Below are 19422 nucleotides of genomic sequence, written 5' to 3'. Positions count from 1 at the left end.
GATAGTAAAGGCTATACTTTTAGCACTGAACAGGAAGACTGAAAGTTGGACGCTAGCCTGGGCTATGTAGCAATAAATAAACAAATAAAACAACAATAACAAAATGAAAAGATTACCAATTTCTACTGCAGCAAGTTACATCTCGCAAAGCTTGTCATTCACAAGAGCAAAATTCTTTGCTCTTCCTCTTCCCTGTAGCCCCTCAAAACCAGGGTGTTCTGTGAGGTTTACTACTAGCTACAGGATAGCTTTCTTATTTCACTTTGTGAAACCCATCTTTGTTTGTTCATTTGCTTGCTTGCTTTTTGTTTTTAGAGACAGGGTTTCTCTGTGTAGCCCTGGCTGTCCTGGAGCTCCCTCTGTAGGTCAGGAGTGGAAATGCTCCATCTTGAGTTTCTTTTTTTTTTTTTCTTTCTTTCTTTCTTTCTTTCTTTTTTTTTTTTTGTTGAGGAATCGTCATACTGTTTCCCACAGAGGCTGTACCATTTTACACTCCTATTAGTGGCATATAAGAACTCCAAGTTTTCTACATCTCCCAGCATTGTTTTTTTTTTTCTTTTAGCATCCGTCTTTGAAAAATATTTTTGTTTTTATTTTGTGTCTATGGTGTCTTAAATCTGTGTACCACATGTGTGCAATACCCACAGAGGCCAGAAGAGGGCATTAGAGTCCCATCAAACTGGAGTTGACTGATGGGGTACTGCCTTGTAGACGCTGGGAGTCAAAGCCTGTCTTCCATAAGAGAGTACAGTGCTCTTAACTGCTGAGTGTCCCTCCAGCGCCGAGGCCCTACCTTAATGAGTGTGAGGTGTCATGTCACCACAGATCTGGTCCGTAGCTACGAAATAGCAATGCCAATAACTTTTTGGAAGTGTCTACTTACGCCATTTGTGCATTTCTGAACGGAAGTGGGTTTTCTTTCTGTTTTGTTTTGCTTTAGGAGTTCTCTGTATAATCCTTTGCCAGAAATGTGATCCACACACATTTGCTCCAATTCTAAAGGTGTTCTTTATACTCTGTTGCTAGAACGGTTGATCAAATTCAATCTGTTTATTTTTGTGGTTACTGCCTGTTAAAATAAGGTTTTAACTGAGTCTACCCCTTTCCCCCCATTAATCTCCATAAAGTCCTGACCCTAATTGACAAGTCAGATAAGAAACCGAGAATATCCCTTTATAATGGAACTTTATTATAAATTAAGCCAAGTGGCATCTAATACTTTTATCATAAATAGTCTCTGAAGTTTACAACCCAGGTAGGGAGTGCGGGGAGAGATAAAAAGGACCTGCTGAAGGAAGAAAGATGATTTCGTGCCGAAATGGATTTGCAGAGAGCTCAGACCCCACCTTCATAATTGTACCATCGTTACTGAGTTTCCTTGCCTTTGTCTTCCAGGCCGCAACTGGCTATTTTGTGGTGGTCTTTGTCTATGTGATGGAGTTCATCGGCAGGAAGTCCCGCATGTGGGCATCTATGCATCTGAATACCTGTTTTGCTATTGGGGTAATGCTGGTGGCTTTGGTAAGCTATTTGGTAAAGACGTGGTGGGTTTATCAGATCATCCTGTGCATAGTGACTTCCCCCTTCATCCTGTGCTGCTGGATGCTTCCGGAGACGCCCTTCTGGCTTCTGTCAGAGGGACGATACAAAGAAGCACAAAGTATAGTGGACGCCATGGCCGTGTGGAATGAGTCCAGCTCCTGTGACCTGGTAGAACTCTTATCGCTCGATGTGACGAGGTCCCATGATAAAAGCCAGAGGGGTGTCAGGAAGACAAGCCTAGCAGATCTGTTTCGTAACCAGGATATCACGAAAATGACCCTCATCATGTGGTTGGATTGGTTCACGGCGAATCTGGGATACTACTTATTTGGTTTGGAGGCTATTCGAAGAAAAGAAAATGAGCCCCTGTACCTCTTCCTAGTGGGTAAGCACAAATACGTCTGTACCTACGGCCCTTGAAGTCAAGTGTCTGCCTTATTCCGATTATCTCTTAGAGCTAGCAAAGTCACACTGGTGAGTGTGACCTTAGTGTTGCACTACTTAATAGGACGTGTGTCACGTTCGTCTGAAAAAGGACAAGAGTTACAAGGCTGCCTTCTCCTCCTCCTCTCTTTCTCCTTCTCTTCCTTCTCCTTCCCCATTTTCCTTGCTTCTCTCCTTTCTCAATTCCTAACCCACAGTTACTCCCAGTGGGTGACTTGTAGACTGTGTGGCTTGTTCATACTCAGCGTCTCTGTCAGTGCACATATATTCCCTGGCATGAATGAGGTCCTTTCATGACACACTGTTCTGGGTAAGATGATTTTCTTTGGATATAATATGCCTTAAAATATTAAAATGTGTAAAAAATAATATGCAACTATTATTTGTTGTTTTTTTAAAAAAATATTTATTTAATGTATGTGAGTACACTGTAGCTGTCTTCAGATATGCCAGAAGAGGGCATCGGATCCCATTACCGATGGTTGTGAGCCACCATGTGGTTGCTGGAAATTGAACTCAGGACCGTGGAAGAGCAGTCAGTGCTCTTAACCACTGAACCATCTCTCCTGTCCCTCATGTAAATTTTATTTACATTGTCATGTTTGTTTACTTTTAGTAAAAGTTAGAATGACTTTAGATAAAGCAGATTGTAAGTCCCAGGATAACCAAATGTGGGCCAAGTGGGCGGGCTGAGATTGCAGGTAGATGGTAGGAATTTGTATTCCTTATCTGGTCTGAGCCTGTTGTCTCTGTGTGGGCTGCTGTGTTTTTATATCACCCTCAGAGAGACCTTGTTTTTGCATATATTTATGTTGACATCATACTTTCTCATCAAGATACACATCTATTTTTTTACCACTCTGTAAGGATTACGGGAAAAATCACTTAAGGAGTGCATTTCTGTTACACGCCTGTAAGAAATGCCCACCCCTCGTCTATACAGCCAGTTTGGGAAATGATGGAGTTCTTTCTGGAACTGCAGCAAATGTCAGCAGAAGCAGGTGGGGTACAGTGTACCCAGAGGAGGCTGGGGTGCTCCTGGATCCTGCCACATCACAGAGTTCCGTGTTTTGGGTCTACGAGTCAAGCTTTGGCTTTTAGTCTCGTCTCAGTCCTCGGGAAGGGGAGGCTGGGGGATCAACACTTTGAGCTCACGTTCATCCTTGGCTAAACAGTGAGTTTGAGGCAAGTCTGGGGATGTATAGGAACCCATCTTTTAAAAAAATCTATTAACTGGGTGTTACTAGTTAACGCACTTAATTTTGAAGTTATGACTTTAGTTAGAAACTTACGACTTTAATTTTTATCAAAAACTAAATCACACTGTTTTTAAGATCAGCAGTTTATTGTGCTACAAAATAACAGTTTTGAAGTAGGAGACAGCAGTGTTTAAAATACAAAGGCTCTTGACCTTTTTTCATGACTGGTGGTAATGCCGACGATTTTTTAGGATGAGGGAAATGTTGGCGTGGGTTTGTCTATGGTGGACTGCTTTGATTGTGCCAACAACTACGTGACACTCGCACCACACAACTTTTATGACTGGAGAAAGAAATCAGGGTGGTTAAATGCAGTTAGCTTGGTGGCGGTGGCTGAGGTCTCACATAAACTATGGCCAAGCACAGGAAATCCTGTTTTCTGCATTTAATTCATCCACTCAGAGGCCAGATCTCTATGCAACATGGTGGGTCCTAGAGAGCTAGGCTCCCAGGATGGTGGAAAGGGTTTTGGTGGATTTTGTCAGACTAGTGGCCGCACGGGAAACACCCCACTAAGTTAAAACACAGCGAATCATACCGAGGCTCAGCCAGTCCTTTCCCCAACAGGTGCGGGGCAGCGTGGCGTGGGCTGCCCGCCCCTCCTGGGTGCTGGGCTGCCCGCCCCTCCTGGGTGCTGGGCTGCCCGCCCCTCCTGGGTGCTGGGCTGCCGGCCCCTCCTGGGTGCTGGGCTGCCGGCCCCTCCTGGGTGCTGGGCTGCCGGCCCCTCCTGGGTGCTGGGCTGCCCGCCCCTCCTGGGTGCTGGGCTGACGCCTGGGGCGGCCGTGGGTCTGGGCATCGGTCTCACAGAGTGCTCTTTGGGTCACTGGCAGGTGCTGTGGAAATCCCTGCCTACGTCTTTTTGTGCATCTGGTTGCAGCGGGTGGGAAGAAGGAAGACCATGTTCATCTTCCTTTTGCTGTCCTCGCTCACCTGTGTGATCTACTTGGTGACACCCTCGGTGAGTCTGTTTGTTTTCTTTACGGAATGGCTGTAGCAGGTTCATGGAAAGACTTTTAGTGCCTTGTACGGAGACCAATTCAGATATGTAGACAGAGTTTATAGACGATATTTAAAGATGACCTCTCCCCCTCCTCCTCTTTCTGTCCTGTTCCTCCTCCCCTTCCTCCTCCTCCTCTTCCTCCTTTTTGAGACAGGGTTTCTCTGTGTGTCCCTGGCAGTCCTAGAACTCACTCTGTAGACCAGGCTGGCCTTGAACTCACAGAAATCTGCCTGCTTTTACCTCCCAAGTGCTGGGATTAAAGGCGTACACCAACATCATCTGCAAAGGTGTCTTCTTAAAAAACACATTCTTTTACTTTTATACAAATATTGTGTTCACTGTGAAAAAAGATACATATGGGATATATATATATATATAAATATACATGGATATATAATATTATATATACAATATATACGGTATATATTAATACACATGGATATATGATATTATATACAATATATATGGGATATATTAATACACATGGATATATGATATTATATATGATATATGGGATATATTAATATACATGGATATATGACAGTACATGTATAATGCATATGGGATATATGCAAAAGTTTACATATACATTTAAAAGACCACATGCCAAAGATGGCACATACTGTATTTTAGAAACGCGACAGTTTCCTGTAACGGGAGTTGATCACATCTGCCAGTGGTTCTGGAGCTCTGTTTCTTTGAAACAGGGTTTCATGTAGCTCCAGTTGGTCTCAAAACTCATGAGTTCAAGGGTTTGCCTTGAACTTCTGATCCTTCCGTCCTCCTAAGTGTCGGGGTCACAGGCTTAAGCCATCATGCTCGGCCTCGCTGCTGCTTGAGACTGAACCTCAGAGCTTCCTGCACTGTAACCACTGAGCCACACCATCTGCAGCCACTGCAGGGCGTCACTCACTCAGCCCAGACTGACCCGACAAGTCAAGTTTCTGGAGTGAAATTAATAATAATGATGATGTGACGACGACGATGATGATGATAATAATAATTAACAACAATAACAATAATTAACAACAATAATAATAACAATAACAGGTTGAAGGGAGGAGAGTGACTGCATGCTTGTGTGAAGTGAGAAGTAGAGAGAGAGAGGAGAGAGACAGGGTCTGGGGGGGTTGCATCTCTCAGAGGTGACGCACAGTTAGTGTTGAGCAAACCTCGGAGGATGTCACACAGTGGGTAAGGGAGTGACACATGAGGAGAATGATCCTCAGTGCCACAATCAGGCTCAGGATGGGGGCTGGTGCATCAGGCAGCAGCTGTACACTGTGTGGAGTTGTAACTGTGAAGGGGCCTTAAAGGTCGTCCTAGAGATGACCTTCACTAATTGCACTCATGAGAGGGGCAGGGAGGAGGAGCTCGGGCCGTGAGAGGGCTGAGGGAGCCAGAGGAGCCTCTGCAGAGAGAGCGCTTCATGGAGCCACACCAACACCATTCTAGAAACCTCTGGACTGTTCTCCCGAACAAAGAAACATCTGACTTTCGGAACCTCTATGCAGGGCAGTTTCACACCACATGGTTTAGCTCAGCAGAGTCTGTGTGACAGAGAACACTGGGAAGCCAAGCGTCACGAACTGACCTGAAAGCCGCAGCCACAGCCGCAGCACGGACTAATTTTTAACTCTGTCCAGAAAGAGCTGCAGGGGTGGGGGGTATAGAGCTTTGTTTGGGCTGAGGGATCTGGACTAAAGGTACAGGCTAAACCCGAATAAAGGAGGCACAAGTGCATCTGAATAATATAAAAACATGACAAGTCAAATGTTGAGATAGTTTCTGCCTTTCCCACAGTCGGCTAGTAGAATGCATAGTGTACACTGAATACAGTATACGTTAATCTTCTGAGAAACACATATAAAACTTTATATTTTATTATGTGTATGTATGTACACATGGGCAGGCATGTGCACAGTACCTGTGGGAGCTAGAGACATGGGTCCCCCAAAGCCAAAGCTGTAGGCTGTTGTGAGCCATCTGATAGTGCTGGGTCTTGAACTTGGGTCCTATGCGAGAGCCACCTCTCCAGCTCCAAGAACCTTGCTTTTTTTTAATTAAACGTTTTTTTAAAACTTTCTTCTCTCATATATTACATCCTGACTGCAGTTTCTCTCCCTTGTCTCCCAGATTCACCTCCCCTTAGAAAAGAACAGGCCTCCTAGGGACATCAACCAAACTCTGCATAATAAGCTACCGTAAGACCAGGCACACGCCAGGATGTCATGTCTGGATGAGGTGGCCCAGTAAGAGGAAAAGGGTCCCACAAGTGGGCAAAAGAGCCCTACCCCCACCACCAGGGTCCTCTAAAGTGCACCAACCTACCCAGCCATAATATATACGCAGAGGACCTAGGTCAGACCCCTGCAGACTCCTTGGTCTCTGTGAGCCCCCATGAGTCCTGGTCATGGGGTATTCTCATGCCAGTGTCCCTGACCTCTCTGGTTCCTTTGATCCTTCCTCTTTCTCCTCTGCAGGACTTCCCAAGTTCAGCCCAAATATTTGGCTGTGGGACTCGGCATCTGTTCCCATCAATTGCTGATTGAAGTCCCTCTGGTCTCTTTGTTGATGATTCTGCTAGGCTCTGGTCCCCGAACACTCTGGAGGCAGAACAAACTATAGGTCAAAGACTTGTGTGGCTGGGTTGGGGTCTTACTCCCTCTACTCGCGGCCTTCCCTGGCTACAGGAGATGGCAGAGAACCTTGTTTTTAAAATGTAGCTTCTTGATGAGAAGTGCCCCTTTATACCACAGAAACTGTTTCCACTGCTGAGTTTGGTGAACCACAGCACATATAATCATGGTATCTAGAAAACTCCCCACCCAAATGCTACCTGAGCCTGCATTTTAATCCTCATTTGGAAACGGTACTTACTATAGCTGTATCTTAGAATAGTTTGTGTCATTTTCTTCAACCATTACCTTTACTAAATGCTAGGGCACCAACGTTAGAGCAAAGCAGGCTAACGTTTGCATATTGCTTGAAAGTTAATTTATGTTATAAGTGACATCCTTTAATGGCAACACTACCTAATTATCAGGGCTGGTGAACCAAATGTTTTACATCACCAAATTTCCAAATGATTGGCACACAGTTAGTATAAATCAAACTATGCAGGGCAGCGAAGTCTCTGCCAGCCCGAGGAGTTTATCCAGGTCTTTTAAAAGGTGGCGGGGTGGCTTTAATGACAGCTCCGTCTGCATCTAGCAGAATCATAAGAACTTTACATATTTTAGCGGGAGAGAAGAAAGCAGAGTGGCCGCTGGAAACTTCTAGACATAGAGCAGCAACTCACAGCTTCAGATATCATGTCAACATAGTGAAAAATTATTATTATTATCTTATTCACACTTCCTGGGGCTGGACCTGTAGCTCAGTGGTTTTGTGCTTCTTTGGCATGTGGGATCCAAGTGTACACTCTCTAGCACTGGAAAAACACAAGCAAAGCAGTTCATTCAGCAAACACTGTATGTGTTAACAGTGACACGAGCAGTTTCAAGAGGTACCCCAAAATCTTATGACTGAGCTATATGCTCAGAGCAAGTTGTGTGGTGTACTGGTTGTCTGGCTAGAGTTAGGGGCTCCAAGGACTGCCATTATTATTTTTTTATTGTTGTATTTTATTTGTAAAGATGTCGTGCTTGTGGGTATTTCTGGGAACCATGTTATGCCTGGTCCTCTGAGAACCTAGAAGAGGGCGTCTGATCCCCAGGGACTGGAGTTGCAGATGGCTGCAGGTTGCTATGTGAATGCTGGGAATCATAATCCAGGTTCTCTGCAAGAGCATCAAGTGGTCTAACCCAGTGAGCCTGGATACGTTCCTCCCAGATGAGGGGAGGGAGGAAATGTCCTCCCGAGCCATCCTCAGAGCGGAACACTTTAGAGACGGCAGACGGTGGGTTGGGGACACTGACAGTGGTGATGTGTCAATCACCAAGCAAAAACCAGTAGACACTTTGACAGGATTGCGTTTGGAGACAGTTTACAAACCTGGCTTGCTCTCTCCAAATGCATGTTTTGCATTGAGGGGCTCTTTTCAGTCTACCAGTGACTGGTGCAGCCGGTGCTGCTCGGGGGAGGTGGGGTGCCACTGAGTCTTCCTCCTGACCGACTTTCAGTCCTTCCTCAGTTAGGGGAGGACACATTCAAAACTTTCCCCCTAAGTCCCACAAAGACATAAAGCTTTTACAGCCCGTGAGGAGAGTTTACAAGATAAATGCAGACAGGAGGTTTAGAACCCTTGTTCTCAAATGTGCAGGTAGAAAAAAAACGTTTTAAGTGATTTTGATGATTTAATATTTCCCTTTTTTGTGTGTGTGCGCGCACCCCCCACAGGATTACGAGGCTTTGAAAAGAGGGACAGCTTTGGTTGTCAGAGTTGTCATAGGTTCAGTGTTCGCCTTTGTTTATCTGTATACGGCCGAGCTGTACCCAACCATCATAAGGTAAGGATTCTGATTTTTCTGTTGGATTCCTGTTGCTTTTTTTACCCGCATGTCATTTGGTCTTTAAATACAAATATGGTCTTTCCATGGATGGTCCCCAGATTTCTGAGATTTGACAACATCCCATGGTGGTGATACTTTTGACTCTAAGCCACTGTCTGTAGCTCATTAGCCAGGAAACCCAAGGGTTGATTAGAGGTGGTACTGTTGAACTAACACCAGTTCCCTGTATGTGTAACACAAAGCTGTTTTTCTCAAGTGTGTCTCTTGGTGTTCTGATGGTGGACATATGCATTTGCTAGGGTGGAGAGGCCACGCAACAAACACGTTGTCATAGTTGAGTAGGCACAGAGTCTCAGATCCAACGGGAAGGATACTGGAGGCTACTTTTGGCTGACCTGTGGGACCTTGTCACCATGCATTCACAAGGCCTAAGTTCTGTGGACACTGGTTGGCTTTCCACTTTCTTATGGGGTAACGGTTTTACTGAATTAGGACCCCTTATTTTAACATAATCTCTTCTTTAATGACCCTACCTCCCAAGTCTAAGATATTGTATCATAGACTTGAACATCTGCATTTTGAAGGGACACAGTCTAACCCCTGACAACAGGTCCCTGGCTCCATGAGATTACCTCATCAGGGACATTCCCAGGCTGTAAGAAACTCTGAGGCATCTGACACAGAATCCCAGTCCTGGGTCTCCACACTACACCTGCAGATGCTCCAAGAGGGCAGCGGGGTTTAAAACAAGCTTACAGGTGATTCCGAGCTGCCGCCGCCTGCTTTCTTTGAGGTCTCAGCAACCCAGAAGCCCAGGGCTCTTCCAGCACATTGAAGACTCTTAGCACCGTTTCCCATGAGGGTACCACGTGAAGCGCACAGGCCCCTTTGGAAGCTCGGGTGATGTTCTGGAGTCTTCTTTAAGTCTGGGTTGCTGCATGAGAGCATCCTATGATTCCCACATCCCCTACTGCAGCCGCTTGTGTCTGGACTGAGGCCAGAGACTGCACAGACAGTTTGGATTGGGACTTCCCCTCTTGTTTTACAGAATAATCTTAAGTTTCAAAGTTTTAGTACTGATTAGTGTTACAACAATATCATGAAAGGCCCATGCCCCAGTTTTTCCTAGAAAGATCTAGAATAATTTCCTGTTGCCAGCCCCTTCCTAAATCCTCCAAGTTACCTTCCATACTCAATACTACTCTCAATCCAGTTGTTCCCCCCACTGACCCTCCCACTTCCTCTCTCTCTCCCTCCTCCCCTTCCTCCCTGTAAATCCAGAGCCTCACAGACTAGGCCAGGACTCTACCACTGAGCTACGCCTATAACCACCCCCACCCCATTCTTTTAATTTTGAGACGAAGCCTTGCTAGATTGCCCAGGCTGGCCTTGAATTGGCACTGTGTCCCACACATGCTTTAAACTTCTGTTCCTCTGGCCTTAGCTTCTCTGAAAGCTAGGATTTCAGGCATGTATCATGATTCCTGGGAGAAGATTTTGTTTTCTAAGGAAAAACAGGATTTTTTAGTGAGCCCATTTCTTAGCCTATAAAAAATGTTAATGGTACCAAACATTGCATTAAGCTTTTTGCAAAGACCTTGGCCAACTGCTTACTTAGCTTCCCCAAACAACTGTCCACTATCCCAGTTGTCTAGGTGTAGATTAGGGTTTCTCTTTTTCCAGGACACCCAGTGTGTGTGTGTGTGTGTGTGTGTGTGTGTGTGTGTATGAGTGTGTGTGTGTTTGTGTGTATGAGTGTATGTGTGTATGAGTGTGTATATGTGAGTATGTGTGTATGAGTGTGTATGTGAGTGTGTGTGTGTTTGTGTGTATGAGTATATGTGTGTATGAGTGTGTGTATGTGAGTATGTATGTATGAGTGTGTGTGTTTGTGTGTATGAGTATATGTGTGTATGAGTGTGTATATGTGAGTATGTATGTATGAGTGTGTGTGTATGTGTGTATGAGTGTGTGTGTGTGTATGATATGTGTGTGTGAGTGTGTGTATGAGTGTGTATTTGAGAGTGTGTGAGTGTGAGTGAGTGAGTGAGTGAGTGTGTGTGTGTGTGTGTGTGTGTGTGTATGTGTAAATGATTCTTTTGAAGTGGGTAATAGTCTCCAGTCTAAAGATTGTGGAGCTGAGACTCAAATGAGATTAGGTTAAAAAAAGTCAGATCTCCATTTCTGGTCCTTTCTTCCTTTCAGTGGAAATGTGCAAGAACACTCGTGGAGACAAACCAGGGCATCGGCTCTCTTTCAGACCACACCAGGACAGTGGTAGCCTTGGGCAGCTGCTCAGCAGCTGACACGATGAAATGCAGATTGTGTAAGGGTTGTTGGGGACACTGTGTAACACACCACAGAGGGAGGTCATTTACTTGTCAGCTCAGACTGGCACCCTGATGTCCCAGTAGAGAAGAGAATGCTCTGCAAAATGGGGCACGTGGTTTGCTGTGGCCTCTGGGTGCCTCTGAGCACTTGGATGGCTTTTTGCCCAGTCCAGGGTCAGGGTGAAGGGAACTGTGGGCTCCCCTAGTTCCAAATCTATTTGTAGCATATGTATCTGTCGAGAGGATGTATATTATATGCAAAAACATGGCTATCCAACCAAACCATGTTGGTTTGGTTGGTATTGATGAAATTTTTAAAGACCATTTTTTAAATTTATTTGGTTGGTTTACAGCCACAGGTACATGTCCTCAAAAATAAGCCAGACAGGGCAAAGAAAGGAAAGGAAAAAAGGAAAAAAGGAAATGGCAGGGTGCTGGAGGAAGGGAGGAAAGGGAGAAAGAAGGGGAGAAAAACCCAGTATATAAATTTTTAATACAAGGCATCTTTAATGGATTCTGTAGGCTTTGTAAACAGCTTAAGACCTGCTTATTTGCGAATTCTTTCTCAGAAGAGCATTAGGCTTTAATAGCTGAGTTACAAATGTGAACAACCTGGAAAAGATGAAGTACAATTGACTTTTTGTTGTCAGTGGTCCTTTAAGACAAGGGTTTCACACTGTAGCCTAGGGTGAGCTTGAACTTGTAGCAGTCCTCCTGCCTCAGCTCCCTCACCAAATGCTGGGATTACAAACATGAACAGCCATGCCCAGGAGTACCCACAACTCAAACGATGCACGTTCAAAGCTGTCCTGGCTGGGCTGGCGATGTGAGTCAGCAGCAGAGCATCTGTTCAAAGCCTGCCCGTCTCCCAGACAGTCCATGCCTTCCCAAGGTTCAAACATGTGAGCCTATAGGAGATATTTCCTGTCCCCAAGAGCTCATGGACATCGCGTGATGCAAAACGTGTTCAGTTCAACTTGAAAGGCCCTGTAGTCTGCTACAGTCTGAGCACCTCACAGCCAGGGCCCTGCTGAATGGAACCAATTTCTGTATTAGTCTCATTTCTGTTGCTATGATAAAAAATATCCCAACAAAGTGCATTTTACGATAGAAGGGATTTATTTTGGTTTATAATTGGGGGGCAGTCCATCTTGGTGAGGAAGGGTTGGAAGAGAGAGCACGAAGCCGGTCTGCCCTGTTAACTCAGCAGTCCTTAAGAGAGAGCAGAAGGAAGTGGGGTCAGGCTATGAAACCTCAGTGCCTACCCCCAGTGACATATGTCCCCCAGGGAGGCTCTACCTCTTTAGGGCTTCATAATGTCCATGAACAGTGCCACCAGCTGGGGACCACGTGTTAAAACAGGTGAGCCTGCCTCACCGTCAAACTGCGGCTCCCAGCCTGAGAACCTGGGTCTGACCTGTCGTACTGACCAGAACTTACATCAGGTGGCTTACTGTGCTAAACCTGAGAATTCCCAGGAGAAAGACCACATCCGTGATTGTCCAATTAAAGCAAGCTTCATTTAATACTGGCCAGGAAGATGGACAGTGGCCAGGTCTACTCTTGAGATTCCCAGAGAGTGGCACTGAATTAGGTCAGCCAGGTGCTCACCCATAAAGGCAGAAGCCACATGGCTATGATATTTCCCCTCTGTCATTCAAGGGGGGCGGGGCCAAGCTTACATCCTGATATATTTCCTGCCTATGTACATTTACCTATATGTGATCAAAGATCCTGTGTAGTTGGGACCAGCACACTTGTTCACTGGAGTGAAGACTTGTGGCTTGTTATCTTCCATGAACAATAGCTCCCAGCTTTCCAGGAAGTTATCTGTCCTTGAGCAAGTAGGGCTGACGTGGTGACGTTAGCCCTTACATTCCTCCCTTGAGCTGTATCCTGAGTCAAGACCTTGACTCTGTGGTAAGTATCTATACGTTAGCCCTCACGACCGCAGGTTATAACTCTAGATCCAAGGGATCCAAGATCTATACACCTGTGGCACATGTGCACACAAACACACACACACACACACACACACACACACACACACACACACACACACAAACACACACACACACACAGTCCAAAAGTTAAAATAAGTCTTAAAGATACTGCTTGACATCCATAGACAAATATTTTGTTCTCTGACATTCCCATACTCTACTGTAAACAAATCTGCCCGATCCTTGGTACTAAGCTGGATCTGCAAACAGACGAGTCTCATTTAAACAGCAGATTGAAGCTGGCTGTGCTTCTCTTACACGCATGCTCACACACACAGCTGTTTCCTGCAGTGAAGCCATTGATGTGCTGTGCTCGTTCCCTGTAGTCGCCTGTGTATTAACTCTCCTGGTGTTTGCAGGTGCCTGGCTATAGGGAGCAGCAACATGGTGTCCCGCATGGCAAGCATGATTATCCCACTCGTAGAGAGTTTCTCCAGAGCCTGGATCTTCCTGCCACAGGTCCTTATCACTTCCTCGACACTGGGGTAGCAGACAGGTAGAACAGCCAGTGCTGACACTACTCCTGCCTGTCTTCCTGTCTTCCTTCCTTTCTTCCTCCCTTCCTTCCTCCCTTCCTTTCTTCCTTTTTCCCTTCCTCCCTCCCTCCTCGCTTCTTCCTTCCTTCCTTCCTTCCTTTCTTCCCTCCTCCCTTTCCTTCCTTCCTTCTTCCCTTCCTTCCTACTTCTTTCCTTCCTTCCTTCCTTTTTTTGGAGACCACTATAGTCACTATATAACGGGGCGGGGTGTAGAAACAAGCTAGCTCACCAGAGGGTAAGTAGGGAGGTAGGAGTGGTTTTATTGTCCACCGACTGTCTTCAGCCCCTCTGAGTTACCCAGGAGCCAGAATCTCAGCAGGAAAACTCTGTCCCATCACCTCTCTGGCTTCTGTTCCCCACCTAACTCTGCTCTTGCCTCTGCACCCCTGTAGTGGGTCTCCTGCTCTGGGAGAAGTTTGGAGGTTGCCTGCTCTCTCAAAGAGTCTGTGGTACCCTGAGGTGCTTTCCATGTGTGAGGCTTCCTCCCCTATGAGCTCTTATGGTCCTGGCAATGTGAACTATTGGCCTGGGTTTGGAAAGTGGAGCATCCCAGAGCAGCATGAGGCTGGAGGGTGGGTGAGTCACCACTATACACAGTTCTACCTGGCTTCTCCAGTCAGGAGGCAGGCATTGTGTTCCATGACACTTCCGTTCTGGGGACTTGGATCCTCAGTACTTCTTGGAGCCTTCTTCCTGCAAACCCTCCCTGTGGAGTTGCTCCTTTGCACTTCTTGGTCTTTCTTAGGGCCCATTTCTCTTCTCCCTGCTGCTTCCTTTGAGATTTTAGCCTCTCCTTCATCTCTTTCCACTTTCAGATGTGTCTTACAAAGAGGCTCCTCACTATTCTCTCTGGACATCTTTGGATGTCAGTGACTTGGAGATGCTTTTCCTCCCACTTTGAGCCAAGACAAGGACCTGAAGCACACAGGTGGACACGCCTCTTATCCATCCCATGGTTCTCTTCTACTTCACCTCACACCTATTATCACAGTTCTCATTGTGCTGAAGAACTGCCTTCTTATTGCCTTAATACTAATACAATTATGTATGTGTGTGCATATGCCCTTTATGTTCCTCTGTGTGCACAGATGTGTGTACAGAGGCCAGAGGTCAACCTCAGGCATATCCCAGGAGCCACCCATCTCTGAGGAAGGATTGATCATTGATTGACCTGGGGATTATGGCACTCTAGGGTGGACAACCAGCCCCCAGGGATCTGTCCATCTCTGTCTCCACAATGCTGAGATGGCAAACATGCTCTACCGCTAGCCTTTTTATGTGGGTTCTGAGGAGTAAATTGATGTCTTCATGCTGCGTAGATAACATTTCATTAACTGAGCTTTCTCTTCAACCCCATACCAATATCTTTTTGTGAAATATACTAACATGACCTCAGGAGAAACCAGAGTGTTGAGTCTCACTGATATCATCTTGTATAGATGTTAAGTGGAAAGCAAATTACTCTTTGGGAATCAATGGCCTAAGGAGTGGCTCCCACATCCCAGGAACAAATACTTAGTATATCCAGCTTCTTTGGGGTACCAGAGCCCAGATTCTTTCAGTAGCTGATTCTAGGTTGAGAAATAGCTTTGGTCAGTGTGACTTGCTTTTCTCCCACTCTGGACACATTAGCAAGTGCTCTTGCCTGGGGGTTGCAGCTTTAGCTTCTTCAAAACCTACTGTTAATGATGGTTCTTAAATTACTTAACCTCTCTTCTAGTCCACCACCCAGCAGAGGTAGTGGGAAAGAAAGGATATGGGGAAGTGGACCTGTTTAGAAATGTTTTTTTGGAGCGACTCCTATCAGTGTTGTCAGGAAGTCAACAACAGCAGCCCAAATCCACTCACAAATACCTCCGAATACACCAGCAATCCAGTTCAGTAGAGTTAGGAGAAAACATTTGTCATTAGTGGTGACATGACAGCAGGAACAGCCAGGCCTCAGCTAAATTGGTATGAGGGAGGAGGGACCAGGGCCAAGAAGATGGCAGAAGGTTCTCAGCTGTGCCTTTCTTGATGAAGCAAAGACTCAAGACCAGGAAGTGTTAGCTACGCAAACACGCCATGCCCAGCCTCCACCACTTTCATTGTCTGTTGAGTCCTATTTATACTTCTTCCAAACATCTCATGGCCTCCCTGGGTCCTGCCTCATCACGTCTGTCTCTGCCAATTATCCCTAGTCGGCTGAGTCGAAAAGAAGCCACAACATATCACCAGAAGTTTTTGGTGTATTTCTCTCTGTGGAATCCTGACAAATGGAGCTTAACTACACAGTGTAAGGCAGACCAATCTATGTGTGTCAATAGCAAATGATTCCTTATTTTATTGAAACATCCTCTCTCCTGTGTCTGCTTCATTGAACAATCCTTCACAAGTCTGCCTTAGCCTTTCACCTGTGTCTGCTTCAGGAAAACACCTCCCTTCGAATGTTTTCACATGTTTGCCCAAGCGAAACACTATCCAGCACAACTGACTTTCCAAAGGACCCTTAAGTTCCCACTTTAGGGGACTATCCTATATTAAACATTAAAGGAAAGTGATGACCAGAGTAAAGGAGGCAAGTTACCTACAAGCTCCAAACTGTTATTTAAAGTGAAAGGTAGAAGCTAGGGTATAAAGTAAACCATGAAGATGATCAGATGAATCAAGTGAACTAGGTCATCCTTGTGAATAACTTCAGTGCTGGAGAAATGAGAATTAAGCAGTGTGGCTTATTGGCCCAAACTGATGTGGTGCGGAGAACACTACAGCGGGTACCCAGCTCTTATTGATCCAATGATTTTGGAATCATTGATAGCTTGCCCAGAACAGACTGGAATAAAGTTAGCTATGCAAATTTAACTTGGGAGAACTTATTTATAGAAAAAAATAAAAGGAGCTGACCCTGTGCTTCAAGCTCTCTATACCCAGATGCCATTTGGAGAGAGCTGGTCCCCCAGAAGTGCTGACACACCTGAGAGCACAGGTAGGACCACCACTGCTGCTCTGTGGGTCCCGCCCAGAGCCCTCAGGACACAGGAATCAAAGAGCAGTCAGGGATAGGATCCTTCAGGTTTGCACACGAGCCTGGAGCTGACCTGGTACCCAGACCCCACTGAGAGAAAGATGGTCTCACAGAAGTGCTGACACATCTGAGAGCACAGGGGAAACCACCACCCCTGCTCAAATTCCTGTCCCAGGAAGAACCCGCCTGGAACACTCAGGACACTGGAACTGAGGAGCAGTCTGGGACAGGATCCTTCCAGTTTCTGACTGCACCCAGCTGACCCTGTGCTACAACTCTCTGTACCCAGACCCCTCTAGGAGAGGACTGGTCCCCCAGTAGAGCTGACACACAGGCTTACACGAGGGTCAAGCCACTGTCAGAATCAGCAAGACCAGCCAACACCAGAGATAAGCTGATGGCTAGAGGCAAACCCAAGGACCTAAGCAGCAGAAACCAAGGCCATGTGGCATCATCAGAACCCAGTTCCCTCACCACAGCAAGTTCTAGATACCCCAACACACCTGAACAGCAAGATTCTGATTTAAAATTACAACTCATGATGATGTTAGAGAACTTTAAGAAGGCCATAAATAACTCCCTTAAAGAAATACAGGACAACACAGGTTAAAAAAAAGTAGAAGCCCTTAAAGAATTACAAGAAAACACAAGCAAACAGGTAAAGGAATTGAGCAAAACTATCAAGGATATAAAAATGGAAGTAGAAACAATAGATAAATTACAAAGAACTACAAACCTGGAGACAGAAAACCTAAGAAAGAGATTAGGAGTCATAGACACAAGCATCACCAACAGAATATAAGAGATAGAAAAGAGAATCTCAGGTGCAGAAGATAACATAGAAAACATTGACACAACAGTCTAAGAAAATGAAAAATGTAAAAAGCTCCTAACTCAAAACATCCAGGATACAACAAGAAGATCAAACCTGAGGATAAAAGGTATAGAAGAGAGGGAAGATTTCCAACTTAAAGGACCAGTAAATATCTTCAATAAAATCATAGAAGAAAGCTTCCTTAACCTTAAGAAAGAGATGAAAATGAACACACAAGAAGCCTACAGAACACCAAAAAGACTGGACCAGAAAAGAAATTCTTGCTGTCACATAATAGTCAAAACACACAAAACAAAGAATATTAAAAGTGGTAAGGTAAATGGGTCAAATAACATACAAAGGCAGACCTATCAGAATCACACCATATTTTTCTAAAGAAACTATGAAAGCTAGAAGATCCTAGGCAGATGTTATACAGATCCTAAAAGACCACAAATGCCAGCCCAGGCTACTATATCTAGCAAGTTAGATTAACAGTGAACATAGATGGAGAAACCTTGATATTCCATGACAAAACTAAATTTATATGATATCTTTCTACAAATCCAGCCCTACAAACGATAATAAATGGAAAAACCTCAATGCAAGCAGGGATACCAAACCCTAGAAAACTTTCAAGTAACCCAAAAGAAAACAACCACACAAACAATTTCACCTCTAACAACAAAAATAACAGGAGACAAAAATCACTTGTCTCTAATATCTTTCAACATCAATGGACTCAGTTCCCCAATAAAAAGAAGCAGACTAACAGAATGTATACATAAGGAGGACCCAACATTTTGCTGCATACAGGAAACACATATCAGTGACAAAGACAGACACTACTTCAGAATAAAAGGCTGCAAAACAAATTTCCAAGCAAGTGGTCCCAAGAAACAAGCTGGAATAGCCATTGAAATATAGAATAAAATCGACTTTCAACTAAAAGTTATGAAAAAAGATAAGGAAGGACACTTCATACTACTCAAAGGAAAAAACCAAGATGAAATCTCAATTTTGAATATCTATGTTCCGAATGAAAGGGCACCTACATTCATAACAGAAACCTTACTAAAGCTCAAGCACACATTGTACCTCACACAATAATAGTGTGAGACTTCAACAACCCACTCTCACCAATGGACAGATCATGGAAACAGAAACTAAATGGAGAAACAGTAAAACTAACAGAAGTTATGAACCAAATGGATTTAACAGATATCTACAGAACATTTCATCCTAAAACAAAAGAATATACCTTCTCAGCAACTCATGGTACTTTCTCAAAAATTTACTATATAATTGGTCACAAAACAGGCCTAAACAGATAAAAGAAGATTGAAATACTCCCATGCATCCTATCAGATCACCATGGATTAAGGCTGGTCTTCAATAACAACAAAAAATGACAGAAAGGCCACATATATATGGATGCTGAACAATGCTCTACTCAATAATAACTTGGTCAAGAAAGAAATAAGAAAATTAAAGACATTTTAGAATTTAATAAAAATGAAAGCACAACATACCCAAACTTATGGGACACAATGAAAGCAGTGCTAAGAGGAAAACTCATAGCTCCGAGTGCCTCCAAAAAGAAACTGGAGAAAGCATATACTAACAGCTTGACAGCACACTTGAAAGCTCTAGAACAAAAGGAAGCAAGTGCACCCAAGAGGAGTAGACAGCAGGAAATAATCTAATTTAGGGCTGAAATCAACCAAGTAGAAACAAAAAAAACTATATAAAAAAATTAACAAAACCAGGAGTTGGTTCTTTGAGAAAATCAATGAGCTAGATAAACTCTGAGCCAGACTAACTGGAAGGTACAGAGACAGTATTCAAATTTTTAAAAAAAAATCAGAGATGAAAAGGGAGACATAACAACAGAAACTGAGGAAATTTAAAAAAAATCATCAGATCCTACTTCGAAAGCCTATACTCAACAAAACTAGAAAATCTGGATAAAATGGACAATTTTCTATTCAGATACTAGGTACCAAAGGTAAATCAGGATCAGATAAACCATCTAA

The 19422-nt window shown here is 44.5% G+C and overlaps 1 protein-coding gene across 1 annotated transcript in view; it reads left to right on the top strand.

The window, feature by feature from the left end:
* The window catches only part of SLC22A16 (solute carrier family 22 member 16), a gene marked incomplete at both ends in the record, with an annotated part of 38857 nt that overhangs the window by 12260 nt on the left and 7175 nt on the right, over window positions 1-19422 (top strand). The window contains 4 exons of the mRNA XM_080938206.1: window positions 1396-1927; window positions 4076-4203; window positions 8587-8696; window positions 13392-13491. Coding sequence (XP_080794332.1) covers window positions 1396-1927; window positions 4076-4203; window positions 8587-8696; window positions 13392-13491 — 870 coding nt within the window. The remainder of the gene's footprint in view (window positions 1-1395; window positions 1928-4075; window positions 4204-8586; window positions 8697-13391; window positions 13492-19422) is intronic.

Source organism: Micromys minutus (genome assembly GCF_963924665.1).
Source record: "Micromys minutus genome assembly, chromosome: 25".
Lineage (NCBI taxonomy): Eukaryota > Metazoa > Chordata > Mammalia > Rodentia > Muridae > Micromys > Micromys minutus.
This window is presented reverse-complemented; position numbering and strand designations above follow the sequence as displayed.